The sequence below is a fragment of the Grampus griseus genome, assembly GCF_964374135.1.
Source record: "Grampus griseus genome assembly, chromosome: 12".
NCBI lineage: Eukaryota > Metazoa > Chordata > Mammalia > Artiodactyla > Delphinidae > Grampus > Grampus griseus.
The window spans coordinates 32065817-32092095 of record NC_139006.1 but is presented as its reverse complement, the minus strand read 5'-3'; the positions used below and the strand labels follow the sequence as shown (position 1 = coordinate 32092095).

General features: G+C 40.6%; 1 protein-coding gene across 1 annotated transcript in view; it reads right to left on the bottom strand.

Annotated features, from left to right (window-relative positions):
* Positions 1 to 26279, bottom strand: part of L3MBTL4 (L3MBTL histone methyl-lysine binding protein 4) — a gene marked incomplete at both ends in the record, with an annotated part of 301695 nt that overhangs the window by 209275 nt on the left and 66141 nt on the right. Inside the window, 6 exons of the mRNA XM_082667113.1 lie at positions 1921 to 2031; positions 4085 to 4170; positions 21460 to 21536; positions 22621 to 22775; positions 24261 to 24352; positions 26102 to 26237. Coding sequence (XP_082523239.1) covers positions 1921 to 2031; positions 4085 to 4170; positions 21460 to 21536; positions 22621 to 22775; positions 24261 to 24352; positions 26102 to 26237 — 657 coding nt within the window. The remainder of the gene's footprint in view (positions 1 to 1920; positions 2032 to 4084; positions 4171 to 21459; positions 21537 to 22620; positions 22776 to 24260; positions 24353 to 26101; positions 26238 to 26279) is intronic.

Here is a 26279-nt window from a genome sequence, read left to right as displayed (position 1 = left end):
AGGGTGTGTGGAAGCTATGCACTGAACATTTTCTAAAGCACCATTTCACATCTTAATTTAGTCCTAAAATCCTAAAGGGGTTTCCATTATGCCCACAACCACAGGGGTAACACTTAGGGTTCTAAGCCTGTGAAAAGTACCCAATACTTTTCAACTCTTTTTCTTCTAGTAATGGTCAAAGAAATTTCCATGAAAGAAAAAGAATAAGGAGAAGAGACATGAAATACTTCTTTGGAAGGATGAGCTAAATCTTAAGAGATTTTTGAAGTCCAATGCTGAGATGGTAAATAAGGAATATACTAAACTTACTTTAGGAGCTAAAGGTTTTCAAATGGTATTTTACGGTAATACTAATCCAATATGATCACACTGTAAGCTGACAAATATGTTAAATTGGATACTATTGTATGTATCTTAGGAACCACAAGAAAATAATCTGTCAATTAAAATTCTAAATAACATTTTATGTACTATTAAGATTAAGCTTTTCCTATAAATGCAATAACTTTATAATGAAAGTTAAATAAGAATTTAAAGAAAAAACCTGATGCTCATTTTCAATAATGAAATATTACTGAATTTATAAAGTAATTATGATATCCAAAAATCAATCCCACAGTAAGTGCTGTAAGAGTAAACAACAATAAGGGACTTCCCTGGTAGTGAAGTGGTTAAGAATCCGCCTGCCAACGCAGGGGACACGGGTTCGAGCTCTGGTCCAGGAAGATCCCACAGGCCACGGAGCACTAAGCCTGCGTGCCACAACTACTGAAGCCCACACGCCTAGAGCCTGTGCTGCCCAACAAGAGAAGCCACCGCAGTGAGAAGCCTGCACACCACAACGAAGAGTAGCCTTCGCTCCCTGCAACTAGAGAAAGCCCGCACGCAGCAGCGAAGACCCAACGCAGCCATAAATAAATAAATTTTAAAAAGAGTAAACAAGAAAAAGCTACAAGTAAGAATTTATGCAATATGATTAAATTTGAAATAAAACCTTAATAACAATGTATGTGGGAGAAAATACCTATAACATATTATTCCTGAATAGCGTTTAGCACAGTTTTCATTTGTCAGAAAAATATAGGACGTTGCCAATATCTGCTTTTGGTAATCCACGGCCAGGCCAAATACGCATCTCTATGTTTTACTAAAATGTACGCACTGATTATTCTCTATGAGATGAATTAGAAGTTGTTTTCAAATTAGGCATATAGCAAATAAGATTTCTTTTAAATTATATCAAACTTAAATTATATCGAACTTAAATACACCTTTCTTAATAATTTCTATAAATATTCGTTGGCTTCAATCTTTTTATTAATATGAAAATAAACTGTGCTTGGGTGGAAAGTAATTTTTCAACTGTCATATGCTGTAGAAGATTTATTGAATTCCACAGATGCTTTCAGCTTTCTGTAGAAAAAAATGAAAGGCTTTCACTTAAGGATCATTTAATTTTGAAGATGTGTATATTTTTAAAAAAACAGATGTCACAGCAAGGATGATATAGAAATCTGTGAATCAAATTTTCACTTCAAAATCTAACCTTTTGTTTGAATAGGAGAGAACAAGGAGGTAATCGTCTTGTTAAGGTATTTAATGACAACAGTTTCAAGAAAAATCTGATAATACCAACAAAAAGAAGCTTTTTTAAAAAAAAGGAACAAAATGTGTAACGTCTACGCAGCAAATCCAAACAGGGACGTGTAAGAACCCTCTGAAAATCAGTCGTGTCTAATCTACAGAGGCCCCTTCCACACACACTGGCTAGAGGACCTTCTACCAGAGTCTCGTGACCAGCAGTGAAGTCAGGCCAGTTCGATTCTCCTGCTGAGATAAGAAATCAGAGCCTCTGAAGCCAGTCTCACAGGAAACGCAGGGAAAACGCCAATACAATATCGTACTAATCCAAACGCGTACCTTTATTCTTTGGTCATCAACATCTATAATCGTAGCAACACGAATTAACCTGGGGTTTCGTTTATCCACGACTTCAAGTTTCATATTCGGGAGAAAACCATGGGGCAACCGCTGTAACATTACAAGAGCAACAAGTTATGCGAAATCCAATAATTCAGATGTGCTACTAATGTTTTCTAAAATATGACTGTTCTAACTTTACATCAGATATTTAATACAACTGGGAGTTAGTTTTAAGAGCACATAGACCTTCATGCATATTATTTTAACCATTTTCATAAAAACCTGCAGGAGGAAAAAGAATATTTTGGTAATTTTCAAGATAGCTAAAAGACAAAGATTAAATCATAAATTCATTAATGGTCACAAGTTCAAAAAAGGATCTTATTATAATTTATCTATTGGTTTAGATGTTTTTTTTTCCTAAAATTAACCTTTTAAATTAAGAAATCATTGACTATTATCACTGCCCAGTTTTGGAGTGTAAGACACAGAAGGCAAAATTAACAAATAATTAGAAAGGATATAAGCATGATCCTTTAAATTTTAAAATAGGTAAAAGCTGCCATAATTATAACAGCTAAATGTTTTAAAATCATACCATAATGTAATTTAAAGTCATAATCTGTGCTTTTGGTGCTTCATCTTTAACATAAGCATGTTAAACTGCATTAATTTAGGGTTTCTTCCAAGTCTTAAAATGCTGGGAACCAGGAGTCTACAACGATGGACACTCAGGAAACACCAAGGAAAATGGAGTGGGGAAAAAGTGCACTGGGGCTTAGCAAATCATTGAAACTGAGGAAATTTACCAAAAATCAGTCAAAAGACAACTCTGCCAGTGTTTAAGGATGGCAAAAAGTTTCACTTTGAAAGCTATTACACATAAAAGTGTTCAGTTGACTTTCTTGAAAATGAAAGGGTACTGAATTTCTCAAGTCTAGAAAATGGCAGTAGGAAAATAAAACTTTTGATAATGCCTGACTTACAAAACAGTTAAATCTTTCTACAATACCTGGTTTGTTCCTCTCCAGCTTTTGTGGAAGCATATTTGTTTCTAAAATGCATTATTATGTCTACTAAATGGAGCATACTGACTATAATTAGGTCTCTGATCCTCGAACATATTTCTTTTCTCCCCGAGGTCACCATGCTGATAACAAAGGTAATTGTTTCATATTGCAGATGCCAAAGACATACAGCTTGAGGTGAACCCTTAATAACCCTGTGACAGAGGCTGGAGGTTGCCTTTTTAACTGAATCTTTTCATAATATGATTTTCTTGTAATTTTCTTCTTGGAAAAGTAAAGTGAAGTTTTGACATAAAGCAAGAGAGAAAGTGAGACTACAAGCAGCTGGTATTTTTGCTTATTGAATTTTTGCAATTCTTAAAACGCTTTCTAGCACGCCAGAACTTCTAGCCCTCTTAATTTGATTATACCTCTTCCTCCAAATTCGACCTATTTTAATCAATTGTTTTAAAAAATGAAATAGCATTCTGTTGTAAACCCCTTTTGATCTTTAGAAAACTCTCAGTAAAAGAAATCACATGGAGCTCACTATATAACATTCTGATTAAAGATGAGTCAGGGACACATCGCTGAAAGGGAACAGAGCTTGAAAACCACTGGTTTAGAACATAAGTATCTCTAACTCTGCTATCAGTACACTTTCTTTATACTTGGTTTAATCCTGGAATAAATGGGTACGTACAAATTTGAACTTTACAAGTTGGTATTCTGACAAACTGCTAAAAGCAATGTTCCCTCAAAATAGGTGAAAGGGTAACACACAGGGGCTACATACACTCCATCTATTTTATCCCGGCATCATCGACCGTCAAACAGTCCCTGAGACCAAAAGCTCAGGGTTCCCACTCAGAGGACCAACAGACCCAGAAAGGAAGGGCTCAGTCATCAGAGGCTGAGGGGGCTTCCAACCGGACTTCAAGGAGGGAAATCGTCACCTGCACTGGTGCATAGGAACAACAGTAAATGAGTCACCTCCTTTGCATTTTTAACTGAAAAGCAAAGCAAATTGGTCATGGAAACAACACTTGAATTTAAAAGGAGAAAACTAGAATGATTTTGAATTGCCAAATGAAGGCACCATTCCACACGGACACGGTTGAAAAAAGCTGGGAGTGCTACACATCCAAACTTACCATTTTAAAAACTCTGGCAGGTACTGCATTAGTTCGAGTAGCTTCCAGATATTCTGTCCAGGAAAATTTTTCTGGCTCAGGATAACCTGAAAAATAAATAAATATCAAATGATTACTCACTGATATTCCGATTGCCATATACTATGAGACATCTGCTAATAGTAATGCCCACTGTTAATTGAATGCTCACTATTCAATAGCCCCTATTAAGAACGTAAGTCTGTGATAACCTCTGAGAGGGCTGTTTCGCCCCCACTATGCTCGTGTGCACGCATTCACTGGTCCGTGCATTCACTCCATGAGGGTAAGCAGGTGAACCGAGGTCGAATGGGGGTCTGAGCACTGGGCAGAGCCAGGCCACCCCCAGGAGGCCTCTTGAGATGCTTGAGAAAACTCACAATCACTGTCTGACCTCACACCATGAACTGATGATCTTTCCAATTCCTCCAATAATTCTGCTTCGATTAGGGTTTTATTCTCATAATTAAATGTTTGTAATTACAATTTCCCAGGTTTGTTATTTATCATTGCAATTTTAAAATATATATTGGTATAACATGATATAAAGCGCGCTATGTTTAAAAATTTCTGTCTAATTGGGTTTCTCGTTTCTCTTTATGCTTGTGTTATTTTATTCCTAATTACATTTGCCAGAGGTCTGTCTATATTACTGTGTTGTTTTCTTTTTCCTTTCAAGCAATGAGTACTTAGACTCACCCATCAGATCTATTGTTTTCTTTTGTCTTTCCTAACTATTTCATTTGCTGCTTTTAGTCTTATCACCTCTTTCCTCATACTTCCCTTAGGTTTGTTTTATAGTTATCTTGCTAAACTGAATTATAAACATAATTATTTTTATTTCTTTAAAAATAATATAAGCATTTAAGGCTATGAATTTACCACTGCTGACCCTCAATACAGCTTTAGACATCTGGACAAACTTTTAGGAAATATTTATCTTTCTCACTTTTACTTTCTAAAAAACAATTATAATGTGTAATTGTCACCTTGATTTAATCATTGGCCAAACATTTAAGAGACAGCCCAAGTGGTTAATTTTTTTTTTTTTTTTTTTGCGGTACGCGGGCCTCTCACTGTCGTGGCCTCTCCCGTTGCGGAGCACAGGCTCCGGACGCGCAGGCTCAGAGGCCATGGCTCACGGGCCCAGCCGCTCCGCGGCATGTGGGATCCTCCCAGACCAGGGCACGAACCCGTGTCCCCTGCATCGGCAGGCGGACTCTCAAGCACTGCGCCACCAGGGAAGCCCCCAAGTGGTTAATTTTTGAAGTTGTTTAAAATATTAATAATAATTTCCAGTTTACCACATGGTAGTTTCAGAATATCACATGGTCCGTACAATTACTATTTGGGAGACTTTAAGATTTCTTCTTGGTATAACACAGGATCAACAGTTAAAAAGTATTTAAAGTATATATCAATACATACACACAGATATGTTTTAAGGTGTAATATCAATATGCATTAATTCAATCTAAATAGCTGTATTACTCAAAAATCTATTTATTTCTTATTTAAGCAAAAAGCCTGAAGCAATATGCAGGAATCTCTCAAATAAATTTTCTGTACAGTTTTCCAGTACTTCTGATAATTTTTTTGTTCACATTTAAATGTTTTGCCAAAATAAAATATATTTTTAAAAAATATACAAATCAAGTGGACAGATTGAGAAATTGTCATAAACTCTCCCACGTAACCAGAACATGGGACACCCCGTCCCCATCCCGCCCCCGTCTGGTCACGGCCCCACTTTCCTCAAAGGGAGCCACCTGTTCTGGCTTCTGCCCTCTGAGATGAGCTCTGCTCATTCCCTTTTCTCCTTGTATGAATGGAATCACACAGCCTGTGCTCATCTGTGGTCCTGGGCTTTTGCTCAGTAGTGTGGCTTCAAGGTTCTGTAGACTGCTGTGTGAGGGTTGTTCATTTTCACTGCTGTATAGTACTCCATTCAGGGGTACCTCACAATTTATTCATCCTTTCTACTGGTGATGGTCATTTGAGGAGTTTTAATTTGGGGGCGATCACAGAAAGTGCTGTTACAAATATTCTAGCGTGTTTTTTGCAGGAACCAGAAGTATACATTTCTGTTGGAATGCATCCAGGAGTAAAACTGCTGGATCTTGGGGTATTTTGCATCACACGTTGACCTTATAATGTTTAACATATAAAAGCATATGGAATATTCAATAGTAACTGCACTTTTTATTTAATATAGAGAAATTTTACCTTTTGGACACATTTATTGCATTTTGCCTCAAATTCTCCTTTTTACTAAAAATTAAATTGTATGCCATTTGGTTATTTTCTGTTTATGTTTGTCTGATAAAATTTTGCCCATCTTTATCACTTTTATATTATTTTGTTTCAGGTGTATCTGTTAAACACCTCCTAAGTGGATTTTAAAAAACATTTACATTTACGGGTTTGCTTTATCTAACTTCTGTAAACACATTTAAGCTGGACTTTTTTTTAAAAAAACTCTTTTAGGATATCTTTTGATTATTGTCCTTCTCTATGTGAGTTATGTTACATAACTTACGTTTCAATAATTATTTCTGCAGTTGCATTTACCTTTATAGCTCATATGTTTAAAAACCGTCCAAACTCATTCCTTGTATCCTGGGCCTCCACATTCCTGCGTGGGTTCTGAATCTGCCCCTTCAGCATTGGCTTCTCTCTGCCTGCTCCAGGTTCCTGGCCCAGGGACCTGACCAGCAGATTCAGGGCAACGTTGACAAAGGAAACGAGCGTGTGGTGGGTTGAGGGAGGAATGCATGGTGCACAAGACAGGAAGCAACTAGTCCTGCTCCGAGAAACCCAGCTGCTGTTACGAGAGGGACAATCCCACCCTGATTTACGTGATCAATACGTGAAAATAAAGAGACTATGGCTATTTTAAGTGATTCTTAAGTACTCACTGCCTCTGTGCGACTCTCTAGAAATGAGCTATGCACGTGCAGAAAAGAGGAAACACATGCATTAGGTCTATCTTCCCTGTTCAGTGAACCCAGGGAAGAAAAGAGTGTCTTCCAGCCCCGGGAGTCTTGCAAACACCACCCATTCCCACTGTCCTCCTCCTGGCCCAGCCCTGAGCCGGCGCACTGCAACGAAGAGCAGCCCCTGCTCGCTGCAACTAGAGAAAGCCCGCATGCAGCAACGAAGACCCAACACAGCCATAAATAAGTAAATAAATTTATTAAAAAGAAAAGAAAACCTTGTCTAACTGGCTTCCATTTACTGGTAACGCCGTAATGCCCGCTCCACCCACACTGATTCATTTATTCCTCACATACGCCTTTTTGTCCTCATTTTACAGGTGAGGCTCAGGGAGCTTGAGCAGTTCACTCAGTGTTGTACAGTTAGGATGCAGAGGAAATGGGATTTGAAGAGTAATGTCTCATTCAGTTGCCCACATCCTTCATCACTGCTCCCCCAGTATTCTAGGGCGTCCATCCTCCAGGCCTCAGGACGGTGGGGCGAGCTCCCCCTGGAGGCCAAGGTTCAGGATCACGGGGAGGGGATGCAGGTGGAGGACGGGAGACAGGGCTACAGGTGTCAGTGCGTTTATTCACAGCCCACCGCATCCCGCACTATTTAGAGTCTGAAATGTCAGGGAAGGGCAACACTGGGAGAAAACCGGGCACAGGTGTGGCAGACCTGAGGGAGGGGACCAGGGACCACACACAGGGTGTAGCCAGGTGCTTAGGACCTCCCCGTGGGGAGAAGAGGGAGAGAGGGGGAAAAGGGTCCTCGGGCAGATGACAGCCTAGGGGGATGGCGTGCGGAGGAGATTAGGGCTCAGGGGCCCTTTCCGAAGGCTGAGGACCACGTCTGGAGAAGCCGTGGGGCTCCTCCTGGAAAGGGCGACGCCCGCCTCCTTCCTGGTGTCAGGAAGCTAGGGGGACAGAGGTCAATTCCAGAGCTTTGAGTTCAAGAGATCTAAAGTCAAGAAAAGCCCTTAAAGAGGATACACACTCAGGGAAACTCAAGGCCAAACCAAGGGAAGCATAAGTGAAAACTCCTAAATCGTGTCATTCCAAGGGCTGCCTGCATCACTCAGGAAAGAAGCAGGTCCTCACCCGACCCCAGGCCCTGCACAGCCGGCCTCCCCTCTGCTGCCACCGGATGCCACGGTCTCCTCCCCCTTGAGCTCTCCCCCCAAAGGAGACGCCCCCACCGCCTCCCCACTCCCCAGATACCCACCTCCTCTAAGCTGCTATTCCAGTGTCACGACCTCCTGAGACAGGCCGTGCCCCTCCCCACCGTATCACTCGCCCTATTCTTCTCCACAGCACTGACCCCCTAACTATTCATATTTTGCACGTTTCTCTTGCCCATTAGAATATTACTGCCTTCTGACAGAAATTTATTCACGTCACTGCTATTTTCTCTGAGCCGAGAACAGTGCTGTCATTATCACGCAATAACTATTTGGTAAATATCTGTTAAATGAATGAAATGTATTTCCTGAGAAGTCTGCATTGAATACTGCGGTGACTGGAGCTGGTACGACGCTGCTTTCCCGCTGGCGATGCTGGGATTCTGAGGCACCCTGAGGACAGGATGGTGCTCCTGAATCACCCCTGGCTCAGCTCCCAAGCAGCACTGCAGCCTGGACAGAGCCCAGGCAAGGCATCTCATTTGCGGCATCTGTACGGGCAAAGAGCACTCCTCAACCTTCCACGTAAGAAAGGCCAGCTGAAGGGTGAGACTGGTTACAGGCTCTTCTTACAACAACAGCCTAAATCAAAACATAATTCTGCCACCGGATCCTTCCTTCTAAAGGACCGGGATCATGAATAAATAGCACAAGTCCTTACGTTCCTGACCAGGTTACCTGGTCTGGGTAACCTGTCCCATGGAAGCAAGACAACAATAGTTATACCAGGGGCCAATTCCGGAACCAAAAACCATTGGTGTCCCAGGACAAGCAATTTTTAAGTAATGGACAATAGTGCTGTTTAACAACCAGCAATAAACAGGGATCTGCTAAGAGTCTTACCGAGAAGATTCAAGAAGAATGGACAGAACATTGACCATAAATACATGCTGGAAGGACTTAAGAGTCCTCTTCATCTAACTCTTCATTTTATTGATGAGGAAAGTGAGACCTGGTATTTTAAGTGACATGTCAAAGGCAAGACAACTAATAATGAAGCCAAAGCTCGAGCCCAGGTCTCCTGACCTGCAATTTACAGAGATCAAGACCTGCAGAGAGCTGCTCTGAGGCCCAGTGATGCTTTGCAGGCTGCCGGGCACTGGGCAGGAGAAAGCACCAGCATCAGCAGGCAATGAGGGCCGGACCACCAGAACCAGGGAAGCCTGAGTGGGTTTCGCCATCATTCTGAGAGACTGATTCAGGCAGCGCTCACAAGGCAGAGCAGGGACTTGTCCAGACTCCGGGCCTCCCAATGGTAGAGACTGAGAAAAGCCACCACTGACTGGGACCTGCCCTCTGGTTCTGCACACAGAGGGGCCAGTTATGAAAACCATCCTAACACTGCATGACCACCAAGCATCCTGGGTCAGACACTGTACACCACTGACCACCAGACGTGAGGACAATCACGGTTAAGCCTACTTCAGGTTCCCCCAATTTGGTTTTCAAAAGACACATCGAAACTCACCTCACATTGACCGTACCTTAGATGCCAGAAGCCCTGGACTCTCATTCAGCTCATTACAATTAAAGTTAAAATATCCTTTCTGGCCAAAGAATACAAATTAGACTCCCTAATATTTATAACAGGACATCAGATCTGCTGCTTGGTCGTCAATCACATGCTAAAGCACACGGAGAACTCTTGGGTCTATAGTGTGGACGAGCAGTACCTCAAGCATGTGTCAAAGAGCTCATTTTGCTCAAATTATGGCTGAGAGGAACTGTTTTCAGCATAGACTGAGGAAAGAGAGATCACGGGAAGCAACCAATCTGTACCACCCTGGCCAAGCTCCCAGCAGACTTGTCTTCAAAAAGCCCACGGCTCCCACAGCACCTAATGCAGCCCAGGCATTCGAGATGGGGTTAATCACCGCTTTCTCTGTCTCACTCCCTCTGTCTGTCTCTCAATAGCTAACATGATAGAAAAACACATTGTTTATTTCGCTCCTATTTTTCTCTCAATGTCACTAACTACATAATATTTCACTGAGTAATATTCTATGACTAACATAATGACCCCTGTACGTTATGTCTTTACCATTCTTGGTTACTAGTTTCTAGCGGTACCTCACTCTTGGCAGGCACTTAATTAGTTTTTCTCTGAACTCTCACCTTCCTTATGCCAGTAGAATCTATCTACAGGAAAGAGTACAATGCCATTTAAAATATAGTAATTCTTTGTTTGCCTAAAACAAGTTAACAGTTAATGTTGCAATTAAATAAAAGATTTATTTATACTGTTAAATTTTGCTAATGTAATTTTAGCTTTATAAATTATGAAGTAAACTTAAGTAGTTATTTGGTATCAGAACATAGCTTGCTAAATATTTCTATGTGCTCCTCAAACATCTAGAATATTTGCTAATAAGTATGTCCAGCCAACTGATTCTGGGGAATCTAAAGAAACAAACTGCTGTTATTTCTACAAAGTACATTCCATCATTCCCAAATTATCAATCATTATAGCTTTATTTCTGAAAATAAACTTGCATTTAGCATTTGTTCACAACAAGTTTGAGTGCTAGACTTCCAACTTAAAAATGTAGAACATTTAGCTCTGCTCACTTCTAAATGCCACCAAAGTATCAATAAAGGCATCTTTAAATGAACACTTATCAACAGAGAAAATACTGAATTAATTTTGATACAACACATCGTGGAATATTATGTAGGCTTTATAAAGAATTAGAACTATATAACAAATGAGTTGGAAGAGATTTGCCATGAGACATAGTTGAGCAACATAAAAAAAGATGGAAAAAGATGTACATAATATAAGACCATTTTTATAGCACAAGGAATAATCTAAAAAAAGACATGGGTTCATGAACATACGAGTGTCTCAGTGTGCATATGTGTGTGTATATGCAATGACATGGGAATTAGCAAAATACGCATAGCACAGAATGGCTAATTGTTCATTTCCCTCTTGGGAAAATAGCTGAACCACAGTTCCTTTACTCCCATGCATTTGAATGCAGTTATGTAACAGTTCTGGCCAATGCATGTGGGTAGAAATGATTGTAACAAGCTACTTCTGAGTTTGGCGCCAAACCCCTCTCATGTGTAACCATCAGTCCTCTTTCCAATCTCAGGTCAGACAGAAAGATTCCCAAGGACCTGGAGGAGCCCCAATCCCAGAGTAATTAAATGGAACAGAACTAACCCCTATCAACCATTACTGTACTATGACAGGAGCAAGAAATCAATTCTTAATGTGTTAAGGCACTGAAATTTATGAAGTGGTTTGATATGCTAGTTAGCTCATGGTAATTAACACGGAGGGATTACCACCAATTGCTATGGGGTTGGCCAAAAAATTCGCTAGGGTTTTTGTAACGTCTTACAGAAAAACCCGAACAGAGTTTTTGGCCAACCCAATACCTACTTGGGGAGAGTAACTCGGGTGGAAGGAGAAATGAACATAAAAAGAAAGTATAAATAAAATGTAGGTTATACAAAAAAATTTAATAAAACTAATACAAGGACATAAAGTCACAATGACAACAGGTAAAAAGCCAAAAGCAGATGAGAACTGTCAACAAAAATTTCTGGAAGTGTGAAAAGGAAATAAGTGAATGAAAACTGATTTAACATTCAGTAACTAAGAATGAAAAACATAAATCTGTTACAGAGAAATGCCAGTAGGGAGCAAGTTAATTTACATTATAGAACCCTGGAAAGCTGATTAAAGACATGAATGCTAAGACCTGAAACCTTAAAACTCCTAGAAGAAAACATAGGCAGTAAGCTCCTTGACATTGGTCCTGGTGATGATTTTCTGGATTTGATACAAAAAGCAAAGGCAACGAAAGCAAAAATAAATGAGTGGGACTATATCAAACTAAAATGCTTATGCACAGCAAAGAAAACTATCAACAAAATGAGAAGACAACCTACTGAATGAGAGAAAATGTTTGCAAATCATTTATCTGATAAGGGGTTAATATCTAAAAATATATAAAGAACTCATACAACTCAACAGCAAAAAAACAAATTTTAAGATCTTCACAGAAAATTTGTGCCTATATTTTGAGAGATCTGGTCTTGTTCCTTTTTTTTTTTTCTTTCTTTTTAATGTCTGAATTTTCTAATATTGTTGTTGGAAGAAAAAAACTATAAAACTATGTGGAGAATAATCTAGAAGTATTTACCTAATGCTTAAAAATTATTTCCAGGGACTTCCCTGGTGGCACAGTGGTTAAGAATCCGCCTGCCAATGCAGGAGACACGGGTTTGAGCCCTGGTCCGGGAAGATCCCACGTGCCGCCCACCTGAGGCGCAGAAACAATAACATAAAACAGTATGGCACCTTGTACCAAATGGCCACAGAAAGCTGTCCCGCAGTTAGCAAACTATGCACGTTAATTCTTTTTCTGCTTTGGAAGGCTTTTTGCTATTGCATTAAAATGCATTTACTGTAGAACACAATATTTACAAGAAAAGAGAGCCTTGCTAGGTCAGGAACCCAATTTATTTCCGTGGCCCATCAATTCCCAGAGCCCTGCAGACCACAAGAAACTCTGAATAAAGCGCTCCTGTAGGTCTGCTTAGTCAGTCACCTGCCCAATCAAGTAAGCAGCAATGCTAAAGAGCCTTACCCCTCCCCAGCCCCAGACCCACAGCACTGGTTAAGGCCCACGTTCCTTATTTTCACGTACAGTGAATCTCCCTAGTGGTCGTCCCAGCCTCCTTTCTAATCTGGCCTACTATTGCCAAATAAATGCTTAACCATAGTTACATCAGAGATTTGACTATAAACTCCTCACTCCAGCTTTTAAAGATCTTTCATAAAATGGCCTTGATCTACCCATCTTACTAATTCCTCATAAATATCCCAGAACTGAAGTGAAATCCATTTTGGACTCCTGCCTTCCAGAACGGTAAGATAGGAAACCTGCACTGCTTTAAGCCACAGACTTCACGGTAATTTGTTATGGGGCAGTACACCTTCAGATAATCTTCTCAGTGAAGCACGTCTTTCCCTTTCTGGCCAGGTGTTACCTCTGACTAATTTCACTGCTATCATCTATAACAATATTCATAAACTCACCGAACAGTCCCCAGTAGACTGTCAGCTCCATGAGGTCAAGAAAGGCTGCTCACCAGCCTTTCCATCCCACCCTCCCCCGACTAAGGTCCTACATAATGATAGAAACAGATTATAAAAACTGAATAAATAAATCATGGGGAGCACAAGTCAACTAATAAATATAGAAGGAATAATGAAATTAGAAAAGCACCATTTGGCAAGTATCACATTAGTAACTAATTCATCTCATGAACATCAACAGATGCTAAAAACCAGCGGGTGACAGTTTGATGAGGAACAGAGTACTTCCATAATCTCAAGTCACTCTCCAGCAAATACATCTTAACCACAAAAGGAAAAAGAGTAATTTTCCAGTGGAGAAGCTTGCCACACACCACTGTAATCAAGTGACCGAGGTCAATGTCGACAGCAAAGGGGCCGTGAAATCGTGCACCACCTGAGCGGATGCCGTGAGAACTGAGCAATGCTTCTGGGACACTCCTCCCCAGGTGCAGAAGCCACATCCACTACATCAGACAAGCCCAAGGTGAGAAGCATGTTACAAAACAACCGGCCTGTACTCCACCAAAGTGTCAAGTTCTTAAGAGTCAAGGCCAAGACTGAAGAACCACTGCAGATTGAGGGACACTAAAGAGACATGAAAAGTAAGCACAACCTGTGAGCCTGGATTAAATCTGTTTTTCTGTTTGCTTATTTGTTTTTTTCATAAAGGACATTATTGGGTGACGGGCAAAGCGTGCATCTTGGCAACTTAATCTCAAATGTTTTGGCAAAGGAGGAGGATTTTTTTTGTTGTTATCGTGACTCTTCTGAATCTTAAAAATTATTTCATATTTTAAATAAAGTAAAAACATTTACAAATCACTAATCAGTGTGAGCCTAATGTTCTATGTCACTTCTCACCTCCTCTTCCCCCTCCCCCAACCCCTACCCTGCAGCCCAGCACGCTGCTCATAACACCGATAATTCCTAAATTTGCCAGGAACTTCCTGCCATCTTATTTTCGTGCATACTGTTCCTTCTACAGAATATTCTCTTCCACCCCATTTCTCACATCCTTCAAAGACTAATGCAAACACGGCTTCCAATGTGAAGACACCCATGTATGAGGTTAGGATTGACCTCTCCCTCTCCTGTGTTCCTGAAAGCTTTCCTTCCATTACCATCAGAAGCCCATGTGCATCAGACCTCACGCAGGGTGGTGAAGGAGAAAGGGCAAGGGAGTTCTAGAGACCAGCTAACAAGGCGTCCTCCCAAACCCCCAGCCCGCCACGTGAGAGGTCCAGGGCCCATGACCTGACCTCTCTATACCTCAGTTCTTCAACTATGAAACTGAAATCACTGACAAAAGCTTACAAAGTTGCCATGAAAACAGATAAATGTGTGACACTGAGCAGGATCTTGGGCAGGTCCTTGCCCCCCCATGTCCTCAGCCTGCCTTTTGTTTGTGGCAAAACTCTAGGCAAAGAATAAGTTTAATCAGAGAAGTGAGAAAATGCAGAAGCAGAGGAAAACAGTTAAAGGAGACCAAATAGGGCTTCCCTGGTGGCGCAGTGGTTGAGAGTCCGCCTGCCGATGCAGGGGCCACGGGTTCGTGCCCCGGTCCGGGAGGATCCCACATGCCGCAGACCGGCTGGGCCCGTGAGCCATGGCCGCTGAGCCTGTGCGTCTGGAGCCCGTGCTCCGCAACGGGAGAGGCCACAGCGGTGAGAGGCCCGCGTACCGCAAAAAAAAAAAAAAAAAAAAAAAAAAGGAGCCCAAATAATAATAGCTTAGTCATTAAGCACAGTCAAGGACCTTCAGTTCCTCCTTAAGGGCTATAGATAATATTCTGAGCCATCCCCTGTGAGCTGTTTTGCAGATACTGAAGCCCCACCAGGTGGAGGAGGATGACGACATGATGACCAAACTGAAGCTGTGACATAAGCTGCTCCGCTTCACACAATTCCGAGAACTGGCCTCAAAGAAATGGGAACAAACCTTGGAACTAAAGATTAACTGTACTTAAAACAACCAAGATGATGCTGATCAGACCACCACATGACTGATTTCAAGATGCCTGTCAGAGCTGACTGTGCTGCCCTACTCCCTCCCTCTGCCTATACAGCCCCGAAACCCCCCTTTAAAAGCCCCTGCCCCTCAACAGCCATCAGGAGTTGGTTCTCGGACAGGAGTCCACCCTCTCCCCCGGTTGCTGGCCTCCAAAATAAAGCAAGCTTTCCTTTCCTACCAACACCTGTCTCTTGAGAATTGGCTTTTGAGCGGCGAGCAGCCAGACCTGGGTTCGCTAACAACATCATATTGGGCATTCAAGAAAAATGAGACCCAAGATGAGATTCCACTTCACAGTCACTATGATGATATAAACAAAACACAGACAGCAAGTGTGGAGGAACGTGGAGGAACTGTAACCCTCACACACTACTGATGGGTATTAAAACAGAGCAGCTCCTGTGGTGAAGAGTCAGTAAGTAATTACTCACTAACTACTCAGTAAGGCAAACGTAGAATTACTATATGACCCAGCAATTTCACTCCTAAGTATATATACCCAAAAGAACTGAAAACATGTTCAAGCAAAAACTCATACACAAATATTCACAGCAGCAGTATCTGAAAAAGTCAAAAAGTGAAAACAACCCAAATGCCCATCAACTGACGAATGAATAAACAAATTGTGGTTTATCTACACAATGAATATTATTTGAAACTAAAAAGAAACAACGTATTCATACATGCTGCACCATGGATGAACTCTAAAATCATTATGCTGAGTGAAAGAAGCCAGACACAAAAGGCCACATATCATATGATTCTATTTACATGAAATATTCAGAAGAGGCAAGACAAAGAGTAGATTAATGGTGTCCAAATGCTGCAGGGAATGGAGGGTGGGGATAACAGCTAAGTGGCTCAGGGTTTCTTTCTGGGGTGATGGAAACTTTCTAAAATTGATCGTGGTGATGGTTACACAACTCTGTAAATATGTTAAAAAAACACACACACTGAATCTTACACTTTAAATGGATGAACTGTATAGTATGTGAATTAGATCTCAATAAAGTTTTTACAAAAATATAAATAGATCCCTTCCTTCAGGGCAAGAATTGTGTTTTATTCTTACTTGGTTCTCCACCTTCTGTAAACACAGAAGTCACTGTGGAGATGATGTTTGCTGAACTGAATCTGAGTTCAGTTGACAGCAGATTTGGAGAGGATCTCAGTGCAGGACACCACCCCTCAGGGGCACGTGGTCCCGCTGTCAGTCAACAGGGTCCGCAGGGCTCCCCGTCCACCTGCCCAGATTGAGCGGGAAGCTCGTTGGGGTGGAGGCTCCTGTCGCTGACTACAGAACAGACTTTCACACATACGAGACTGTTGAAAAAAACCACTGTTTTAACTGGTAAACAAGTCACTCTGAGCAATAAAGTGTACTGCTCAACTTCGTATACATACAAAGCAATCAGAGTTACTTTTAAAATAGCAATACCATTCAAAAGAACTAGAAAAGAAAAAAAGGTAACTTTTAGCTAACAATCTATTAATGTTCTTTAACAGACCAATCTAATTTTTAATTGTACAGAGTTGGCTGTACGATGTACTACCTAAAACTATGCTACTAGGAGATTTTACGTCAACAAAAGGATCAGATTTACCCCTATTTGTTAGGAGGTGACTGTTAACTGGACATGGCCTGCCCATCACCAGATGAAGATCAGAACCTCACTATGAAGCCCGGCAAGCCGTCTGGACAGGGACTTTTCCTCCTCAAATGTAACATCTGTATTATCAGGGTTTTCTATGCACCTACCTAACACTTTTTTGTCATTTTGTGACTTTGACTAAGACCCCAGAAGATTGCATCTTCTGAAGGAATTTTTTAGTCCTTGTAGAAAGATACTGAGTAGAATATGTAGCACCTTGGATTGAACTTACATCAGCAAAGTAACACCTTTACAATTTATAGGTCACATGTTTCAAAAACTAATCTTTTTTCCTCTTTCTCTGAAGAAGTTCTTTTATCGGGAATCTATGAGAATGTGAGTGCACACCAGGGGTAACTGTACAGATCAGCACATGCTGTTCCACTTTCAAGAGGCTTAATCGCTCTCAGAAGTACAATTACACACACACACACACACACACACACGCACACACACACAAGCTATGACGAATATAGCAAATACATTTTTTCTGATATGTAATTACAACCATAAAATAAAATTTAATGTAAAAGTCTATAGGCATAAATGATGTGTAAAACACAAATTCACTTTAAGTAAAATAACTACAGCTAACAAATTGTGGAGCCAAATTACTAACAGAAACAAATCATCCAAACAATGTTAATTTCTTATCTTTTCCTATAAACTCTGAATATACAGATATAAAATCTATATGACAGATAATATATATAAAATACAATACATAACATATATGTGTATTTCAAGCAGTTCTAGCTCCAGCCTTGTCGTAGGGGAGAGAATATCTAAAGATTATGTGGGTTGGTAGGTTTTTCTTTTAAAATCTCATGTTTAATTCCCATTTGTGAACTGAGTGCACAGCATTCTATTATCCTGCCTCAGGGCTCCTTCTACCCCATGGCCTCAAGCCTTTCCTCTCTTGTGCATCTAACCAGGGACTAACAGCTCTGGTGCGCTCGTGCTTTCCCACAAACCTAGAGGTCAGCATGATCACGGCTCATCACGAGCTTTAAGCAATTTTGTTTATTGCTCAGCTTTAATTGCCTTCACCCAATTGTTACTCACAGCTCCTTTGCATATATTTTCATTACACTCTACTCTCTTGATCATACCTTGATTAAGTGGCTAATCTGCTTGAATTTTCATTTTACATTTACTTCCCAAACCAAATGGGAAGCTTCCTGGCATTCAGTGAAGGCCACTGTGCAGGGCCAACACCCTGCAGCACCATAAGAGGGAACCCCTTTCTAACATGGTTGAGTCCCCACTGAAGACGAGTAATCATATGATGGATTAAGGTTTTAAATAACCAAACTTCTTGACTTATTGTTCATCCTGTTTTTCCTTAGCACTCAGAGCAGCTTTAGATACTCTAATAGGAATAAAAACATTTTAAAAGAGTAGATGACTTTGGGACTTCCCTGGTGGCACAGTGGATAAGACTCCATGCTCCCAATGCAGGCGGCCTGGGTTTGACCCTTGGTCAGGGAACTAGATCCCACATGTATGCTGCAACTAAGAGTTCGCATGCCACAACTAAGGAGCCCTGGAACCGCAACTAAGGAGCTTCCTGCCACAACTAACACCTGGTGCGACCAAATAAATAAATAAATATTTTTTTAAAGCAATGTATTAAAAAAAAAGAGTAGATGACTTTATGAGTACAGACACAAAATTCCTCAATAAAATATTAGCTAACCAAGTAGTGCAGCAACATGTAAGAAAAAATATATTTATACACACACACACACACACACACACGAGATTTATCCCAAGAAGACAAGATTGTTTCAACATATAGAAAGCAATAAATATAATAAAACCATATTAATAGAATAAAGGACGACCCTTTCATGATAAAACAACTAGGAATAGAAGAGACCTTCCTCAATCTGATAAAGGGCATCCACGAAAAGCTCACAGCAAACATCATGTTTAATGTGCAAAGACGAAGTGTTCCCCTAGGATCAGGAACAAGAAAAGCATATCTGATCCTGCCACTATTGTTCAGCATGCGCTGGGAGGTCTAGACAGAGGATTCAGGAAAGAAAGAAAATGTATTCAGATCGGAAAGGAAGACGTGAAAGTATCTTTACTTATAGATGACATAATTTTGCATATAGAAAATCCTAAGTAACACACACACACACACACACACACACACACACATACATTAGAGCAAATAAATGAATTCAGAGTATAAGGTCATTGCACAAAAATCAATTGTATTTCTACCAAGTAGCAATGAACAATCCAAAGATAAAATTAAGAAAACAATTCCACTTACAGCATTAAAAAGAACAGACCAAAGACATGACAAGAAAACAACAGACAAATACCCCTTATGAATACAGATACAAAAGTTCTTAACAGAACTGTAGCAAACTGAACTCAACAGCACATTAGAAGGATTATACACCATGAAACAAAGGGGAAGAAAGTCCCACACAATCTTCTCAATAGATGCAGAAAAAGCACTGGACAGAATTCAACACCCTTTTATGATAAAAACGCTCAGAAAACTAGGAGTAAAAGGGAGCTTCCTTAACATGATATGGGGCATTTATGAAAAACCCACAGCTAATATCATACTTGATAGTGAGAGACCGAAATCTTTTCACCCTAAGATTAGGAAAAAGACAAGAATGCCTACTTTTACCACTACATTCAATACTGTACTGGAAGTCCTAGCTAGCATAATCAGGCAAGACACAAAATTAAAGGCATTCAAATTAGAAATATGAATTTTTTGGAACTTTACTATTTTGATAGACTACACAATTCTATATGAAAAAATCCCATAGCATCCACACAAAAAAACCTACTAGAGCTAATAAACAAATTCACCAAAATTGCAGACTGTGAAATCATTTGTGTTTCTTTATGCCAGAAATAAAAAAAATTCCAAAAATAAATAAATAAAACAATTCCATTTACAACAGCATCCAAAAGAATAAAATACCAATAAATTTAACCAAGGAGGTAAGAGACCTGTACACCCAAAACTAAAAAATACTGCTGACAGAAATGAAAGAAGGTCTAAGTAAGTGAAAAGACATCCCATGTTCATGGATTAGAAAACCTAATACTGTTAAGATGGCAACACTCCCTAAAGCAGTCTACATTGAACATAACCCTTACCAAAATCCCAATAGTCATTTCTCCAGAAATGGAAAAGCCAATCCTCAAATTCATAAAGAACTGCAAGGGGCCGCAAACAGCCAAAGCAATCTTGAAAAAGAAGAACAAAGTTGGAGGGTTCACATTTCCAGATTTCAAAACGGACTAAAAAGCTACAATGGTCAAAACAGTATGGTAGGGGGCTTCCCTGGTGGCGCAGTGGTTGAGGGTCCGCCTGCCGATGCAGGGGACACGGGTTCGTGCCCCGGTCCGGGAGGATCCCACGTGTCGCGGAGCGGCTGGGCCTGTGAGCCATGGCCGCTGGGCCTGCACGTCCGGAGCCTGTGCTCCGCAGAGGGAGGGGCCGCGACAGTGAGAGGCCCGCGTACCGCAAAAAACAAAAACAAAAACAAAAAACAGCATGGTACATATTAGCTAATGCAATAAGACAAGAAAAGGAAATAAACGATATATTGACTGGGAAGAAAGAAATATAACTTTGTTCACAGAGGTGTAGAATATCTAAAAGCATCAACAAAAAAACTCCAAGAACCAATAAGTGATTATAACAAGGTTGCAGGATACAAGGTTAACATATAAAATTTAACTGCTTTCCTATATACCAGCAATGAACAAGTGATATTTGAAATTAAAAACACAATACCATATACATTAGCACTCAAAATAACAGAATAGTTATAAAATCTAGCAAAATATATGTAAGATCTATATGAGAAAAACCACAAAATGTCACTGAAATAAATCAAAGAACTAAATAAATGGAGAGATATTCCATTTCTGTAATGAGAAAACAGATAAATAACAAGAAAGTCCCTATGTCAGTGTTTAGCTGAGCCACTAAGTTGGCTTGGTGAAGGGGTCTGGCAAGTCTAGGCCCTCATTATTAATTCTCACTTCTTAGGTTTCTACATTTCTTACACTTAACTCCAAAGTTAAGTATATTTAATAACCTAATGGTCAATTAATGAATTAACATTGGTAATAAGTTAAATTACATAGGTGGAAATAGCTAGTTTTAAAAGTCAGTTCACAGTGATTACACTCATTTCGTTGGATAAAAAAATAGCACTTTTTTAAAATGGCTGCCTAATATGTCTTTATAAACACAGTCCATTTGCATTATGGGGAAGGATGTGCAGATTTCAGACATCTGGGTCCCTTGATGGTCCACAGAATCTTGCACGATATTTTTATCATACACTTTGTATTGAAATGTGGTTTCCATAAACAAAAATAAGAATGGGCATTGCCACTCACACAGAGATGACTTCAAAGAGAACCCAGCCAGTCCACTCACCTTGGGGTGCTATCAGAGTTCTTCCATGCTCCTGACACCAACCAACTGGCTGAACATAAGGACTATTGACATCACACCTGCAAAAACAGGATTCTATTTTAGATCCCATATTAACACCAGAGAAAGAATCCAAGAGTAATGTTCATGCTAGATATTAAGAGATGACATGGAAAATACTACGGCATAGCTAAAATATTTTATAGCCTAAGAGAAACAGAAGTAATTTTAGTTCTATATTTTGTAAGCTGAGTGGCCAAACTTCTCTTTTATATAAACTTCTTGAAATTTAAAAGTATTTCTTTAAAAAGGGTTTGACTAGGACCTGAACTGCCAGTGATCTCTCCAGAGAGTGAACGTTTTAATAAACCCCTTCTACCACTTCTTGCTAGCAGCAAGGGAAAATGTTAATAGGCCAGTCCAAATTTTAATAAGACGGACCAGACTCCACATGCCAACAATTTCCTCCCTCTCCTTTTCAGGAACCCAGACTATACTACCTAAGACACATACAGCAATTAATCCATGCTCTTCTTCTTAGTTCAAAGAAGAAAACAGCCCCCCTCCTCCCACTGTGCACATGAAGAATCACAGCCTCAGGCGGGGACTTGTCAATCATTCAGGATATGCTCTTAAGAAATGCCACAAAAATTATTTTTGCCTTGCCCTCTTCCATATTTCAGGTTTTCACCCAGAAAATCCTTTTAACTCATGCAATGTTAGTTTAATGGCATCGTGAGCATACATCTTCTCTGTTCACAGGCTTTCAAATAATTCACTCCATTCTCCCTGAATCTTCCCTTTTAAAAATATGACAGTCTGAGTCCAACATTTTTCAGGAAAAAATAATACTGCAAGTTCTTAACTTCCTCTTTACAGAAATGCTTCCCTTACAAACTAGACACAATATAGTGGACTGCCCTGAACTGGTCACATTATTTCAGATGAGGCCTCATTAGGCAACCTCTCAGAGATGAAAAAAAAACTTTCTCGGTTCTTTAATTCAACAGTTCACGAGGAAAAGAAGGTAGTGACAAGCCAGCCACTAGGTTCCTCATGTTCATTACTATAAGAACAGCAAGAACAGTGACAGTCATGGAATGAACATAAATTCTTAACGGCAAGCACGAACACACAAAAATACAACGCAGATTGGTGTCTCACCAGTAATCGTAACTATCATCCCAATCGTCAAAATGCACTAGCAAGCGATCTCCAACAATATCTGCTACGGTTGCCACACATACCAAGGAAGGGTTCTTCCTGTCGACAGCCTCCAGCTTCATTCCAACCTGAAATTCCTTAGGCACTGGCCCATTCTAACATGGGGAAGAGGCACAAAGAGAAACAGGACACCAAACAGGACTGAGCCACTGTCAAAACGTCTGTCATGTTTAGCATCAGAAAAGTCTACAGGGTATCAACACTTAAACTGCAGAATGAAGCCAGCCAGTAAAAATATTCCAACAGACTGTTACCAAGTGTACATTCATAAAAAAGCAATCCCAGGAAATGAGCTTTCACTCTGTGCTTTTCTCTTTTGTTGTGCAGGTAGGTTTTATTTCCCCTTTCCTCATCACTTTCCCTCTTCAGTTCATAGAATAATCTTGTATTAATTTTAAAATACACTGTTTACTGAATACAGTAATATCAAATAATTTTCTCTGGTCCCCGTAGGCTTTAGATGGGTGGTATATTTCCAAATACCACTATTTGGAAAAGTTTTAAAGATATGCTCTTTAGCACTAAAATTACCACTTATACTTTGATCAAGTGTTGAAATTAGTGGCTTTCTCAACATTTAAGGAATACATGCGCTTATCCATAAATAAATCACAGTTGAAAAAAAAACCAAATGCTTTTTTTAGTACCTGCACATATTTTTTAGTATTAAAAATACTAAGGGCTATGATTTATAATAACATGACAATGATAAAGCCCCACTTTTCCTGTAGCTATGATTAGCCAGGCCTGGGATTTAGAAAATATACACACAATATCCAGGGACTAGAAGAGGGTTGTTTCCCTGCTTCTTTACTATCTATACTGGGCCCTCATTTTTGGTTTCCTTTAGCACATTACTTTTCTTAAAGCATTTTCACATTTCTCTAACTCTCTTCCTTGATACGAGTCTATGAAACATGTTGAACAGTTGTAGAACACTGATTCAAGAGCAGGACACTGAAGCCTGGGGAAGGGGGCGGGGGGTGGGGACTGTCCTCAGGGGACACAGCCAGCAGGTGGTGGGGCCTCCCTGGCTCCAGGCTTCCTGCCCCTCCGCGGTGTGTGGCCTCACCTGGGGCCCAGAGGACTCGAGGCTGCGACTTTTTCTCCTTCTCTCCTGAACACCTGTTAGGCGGCTGGGACACAGAGGGTGAGTGTGCTCCACCCAAATCCTCACACACCCTTCGAATCTATATGAACCATCACCCTCTTTTTCATTACACATAAATACAGCTGGACCAGGTACAGTCAAAGTCCACCTGGCATATCAGCAGGTCTCAAAACATCAAACTAAATTTAAACGACTAACTCACTAGAAGCAAAAAGAAACACCTTCTAAAAGGCATTTTAAATTTTAGCCAGCTTTACATGTAAGTGTTTCTACTCTCTCCATCTAATTATTTAATTGTATGTTTAAAAGAAAAACAAATATGCCCATAGGAAACTGACAAATCTAGTGAGAAAAGTCATAGGAAGCTAAGGATTCTTAAAAGATTAAAATAGAACAGAATACATAGTGAATTTTAAGAAATTTAAGTTGAAGTAAAAATCTGATTTATACTATGGAAGAAAATACTTACAGAATTTCTGTTTTTGAATAATTTCTTGGGAGCATTTTGCAATTTGCAGGCCTTCAAGTAATCCATCCAAACAAATTTATCTTTTCTATAACCTAAAAAAAAAGTACGGATTATTCAAAATACCCACAAATGTAACCATGTGCATAATAAGTGTATCAATACTATTCTTATTCAGTTTTCTGCCATAAATTCAACGTCCTTTAGCAGACACAAAAGATTTATATTAAAATCTCTAAACTGTTTCAGTGTTGTTTTAATGTATGGAATTCCAAACTGTTGAGTTTGATTTCCCACCATGCATGTCATTCCCTACAAAGTTTAAAACTCATTCAAATATGGAATCAGTACCCTGGTGGCCTGACAGGAGTCTCATCTCCTGCGTCCCTCAGGCCTCCTGAAGCAGTCACGTCCCCGAGGCCAGCCAGCGTGGGCCTGATGGTAAGCAGCCCCGGGGGAGCCAGACACTGCAGGGGCGACAGAACCGTCCCCCAGGCCACGTGGCAGTTCCAGCTTTCTGCCCTTGTCTTTACAGGCTTCCCAGTAAAATGCCTGACCCTCCCGTCCATGTGCCCTAAAGCAGCTCGTGTGGGGCTGGCCCAAATAACCAGGCTCAGGAAATACTCAGATTGAGTGTCACAGAATAGACGTCAAACTCCTTGCACTGGCCTTCAAGGCCGCGGCGACACCTCTCACTTATCTCCTCCCTCCTGGCCCTTGCCTCTCCGCTCGCTCCAGCGCTCCTGTGATTACTGGTCTGCCACACCCGCTGCTGGGCTCTGACACGTGCTCCTCCCCAGGGAGCCAGCTGGCTGTCTCTGTCGTGCATCCGTCCAGGCATCTGTCAGATGTCACACCCCAGGCCTGTCTTCACCTTACTTATTGCAAGGGCAGCCCTGGGACCCCACTCAGCGCTCCACGCCTGTCGCCGCTAGACACACACCTTTCTCTCTGTTTATCCTCCTTCTCCCCTCTGGAATGAAAGCCCCGTGAAGACGGAGACGGTTTCCTTTATTCACTGCTCTGTCTCCAGGGCCTGCACACAAGAAAGGCTCCACGAACACCTACCACCCACGGGGTGAATGAGCCTGGGGCCTGTTCCAACCTCCCTGAAACCCAGCAATCTCAGGGGATCCTGCTGCCAGCCTCAGGGGTGGATCCCAGAGGACACCCTGAGCTGCTCCCTAAGAGTAAAATGACTATACAGTGACTCCAGAAGTTGCCACGGTCAGCCAGGAGTCTAACACCCAAGCAGGAGACCTTATGTACAAATTTGCTGGTCAAGGAAACAGGCCCACTGGCATCTCAACCTATGAATCCTCACCTCACTAGCAGACAGCAGGTAAGAAAGGTTTCAGTCATGTCTGACAGACCCAGTTCCTCTCCCACATAACAAAAGACAAAGATGAGATTTTTAATTCCCATCGAAAGAAAACAGTGAATTTTTCACTTTCATAGTTCCCTGCGTTCCATGATTTCTGCTTGAAACAAATGATATACAGTGAATCAAGTTTCCTCACTGTACAGCATCACTGATTAAGTGAAATATTTTATTTCAACTGTAATTTAAACATTAGTTTCTTCATTCCTTATAAAGTTTAATAGACTTTATGTGAGATAAAATGCTCTCATGAGATTTTACTTCTGCCCTATGCACCTCAGAGTATTTGACCTAAACGGTCTTGGATGTTTTTCTTTAAAGACATTTATTTATTTCTAACAGTGATATCCTTGTAGTCTTACTGCTTTTTGTGGATCAAACTTTCATTTTGAAAATCAATTCACACCAGGCTCTCTTGTTAGTATTTCCTTAAAAAGCTGACTGTCTTTTCCTCCTGACTTACCCTTAGGGATGTGTAATTCATGTTTGGTCTTTTCACACCACCCTACTGGATGAATGTCAGGGGAACCAGCATTAGTCCAAAAATCATAGCAGCTTAAATAACCGTCAAAATGAAGTCTGAGACGGTAACCACACACCTGCAAAATGGAATGTTTACAATCGTTCATTAAGAGTCCTGC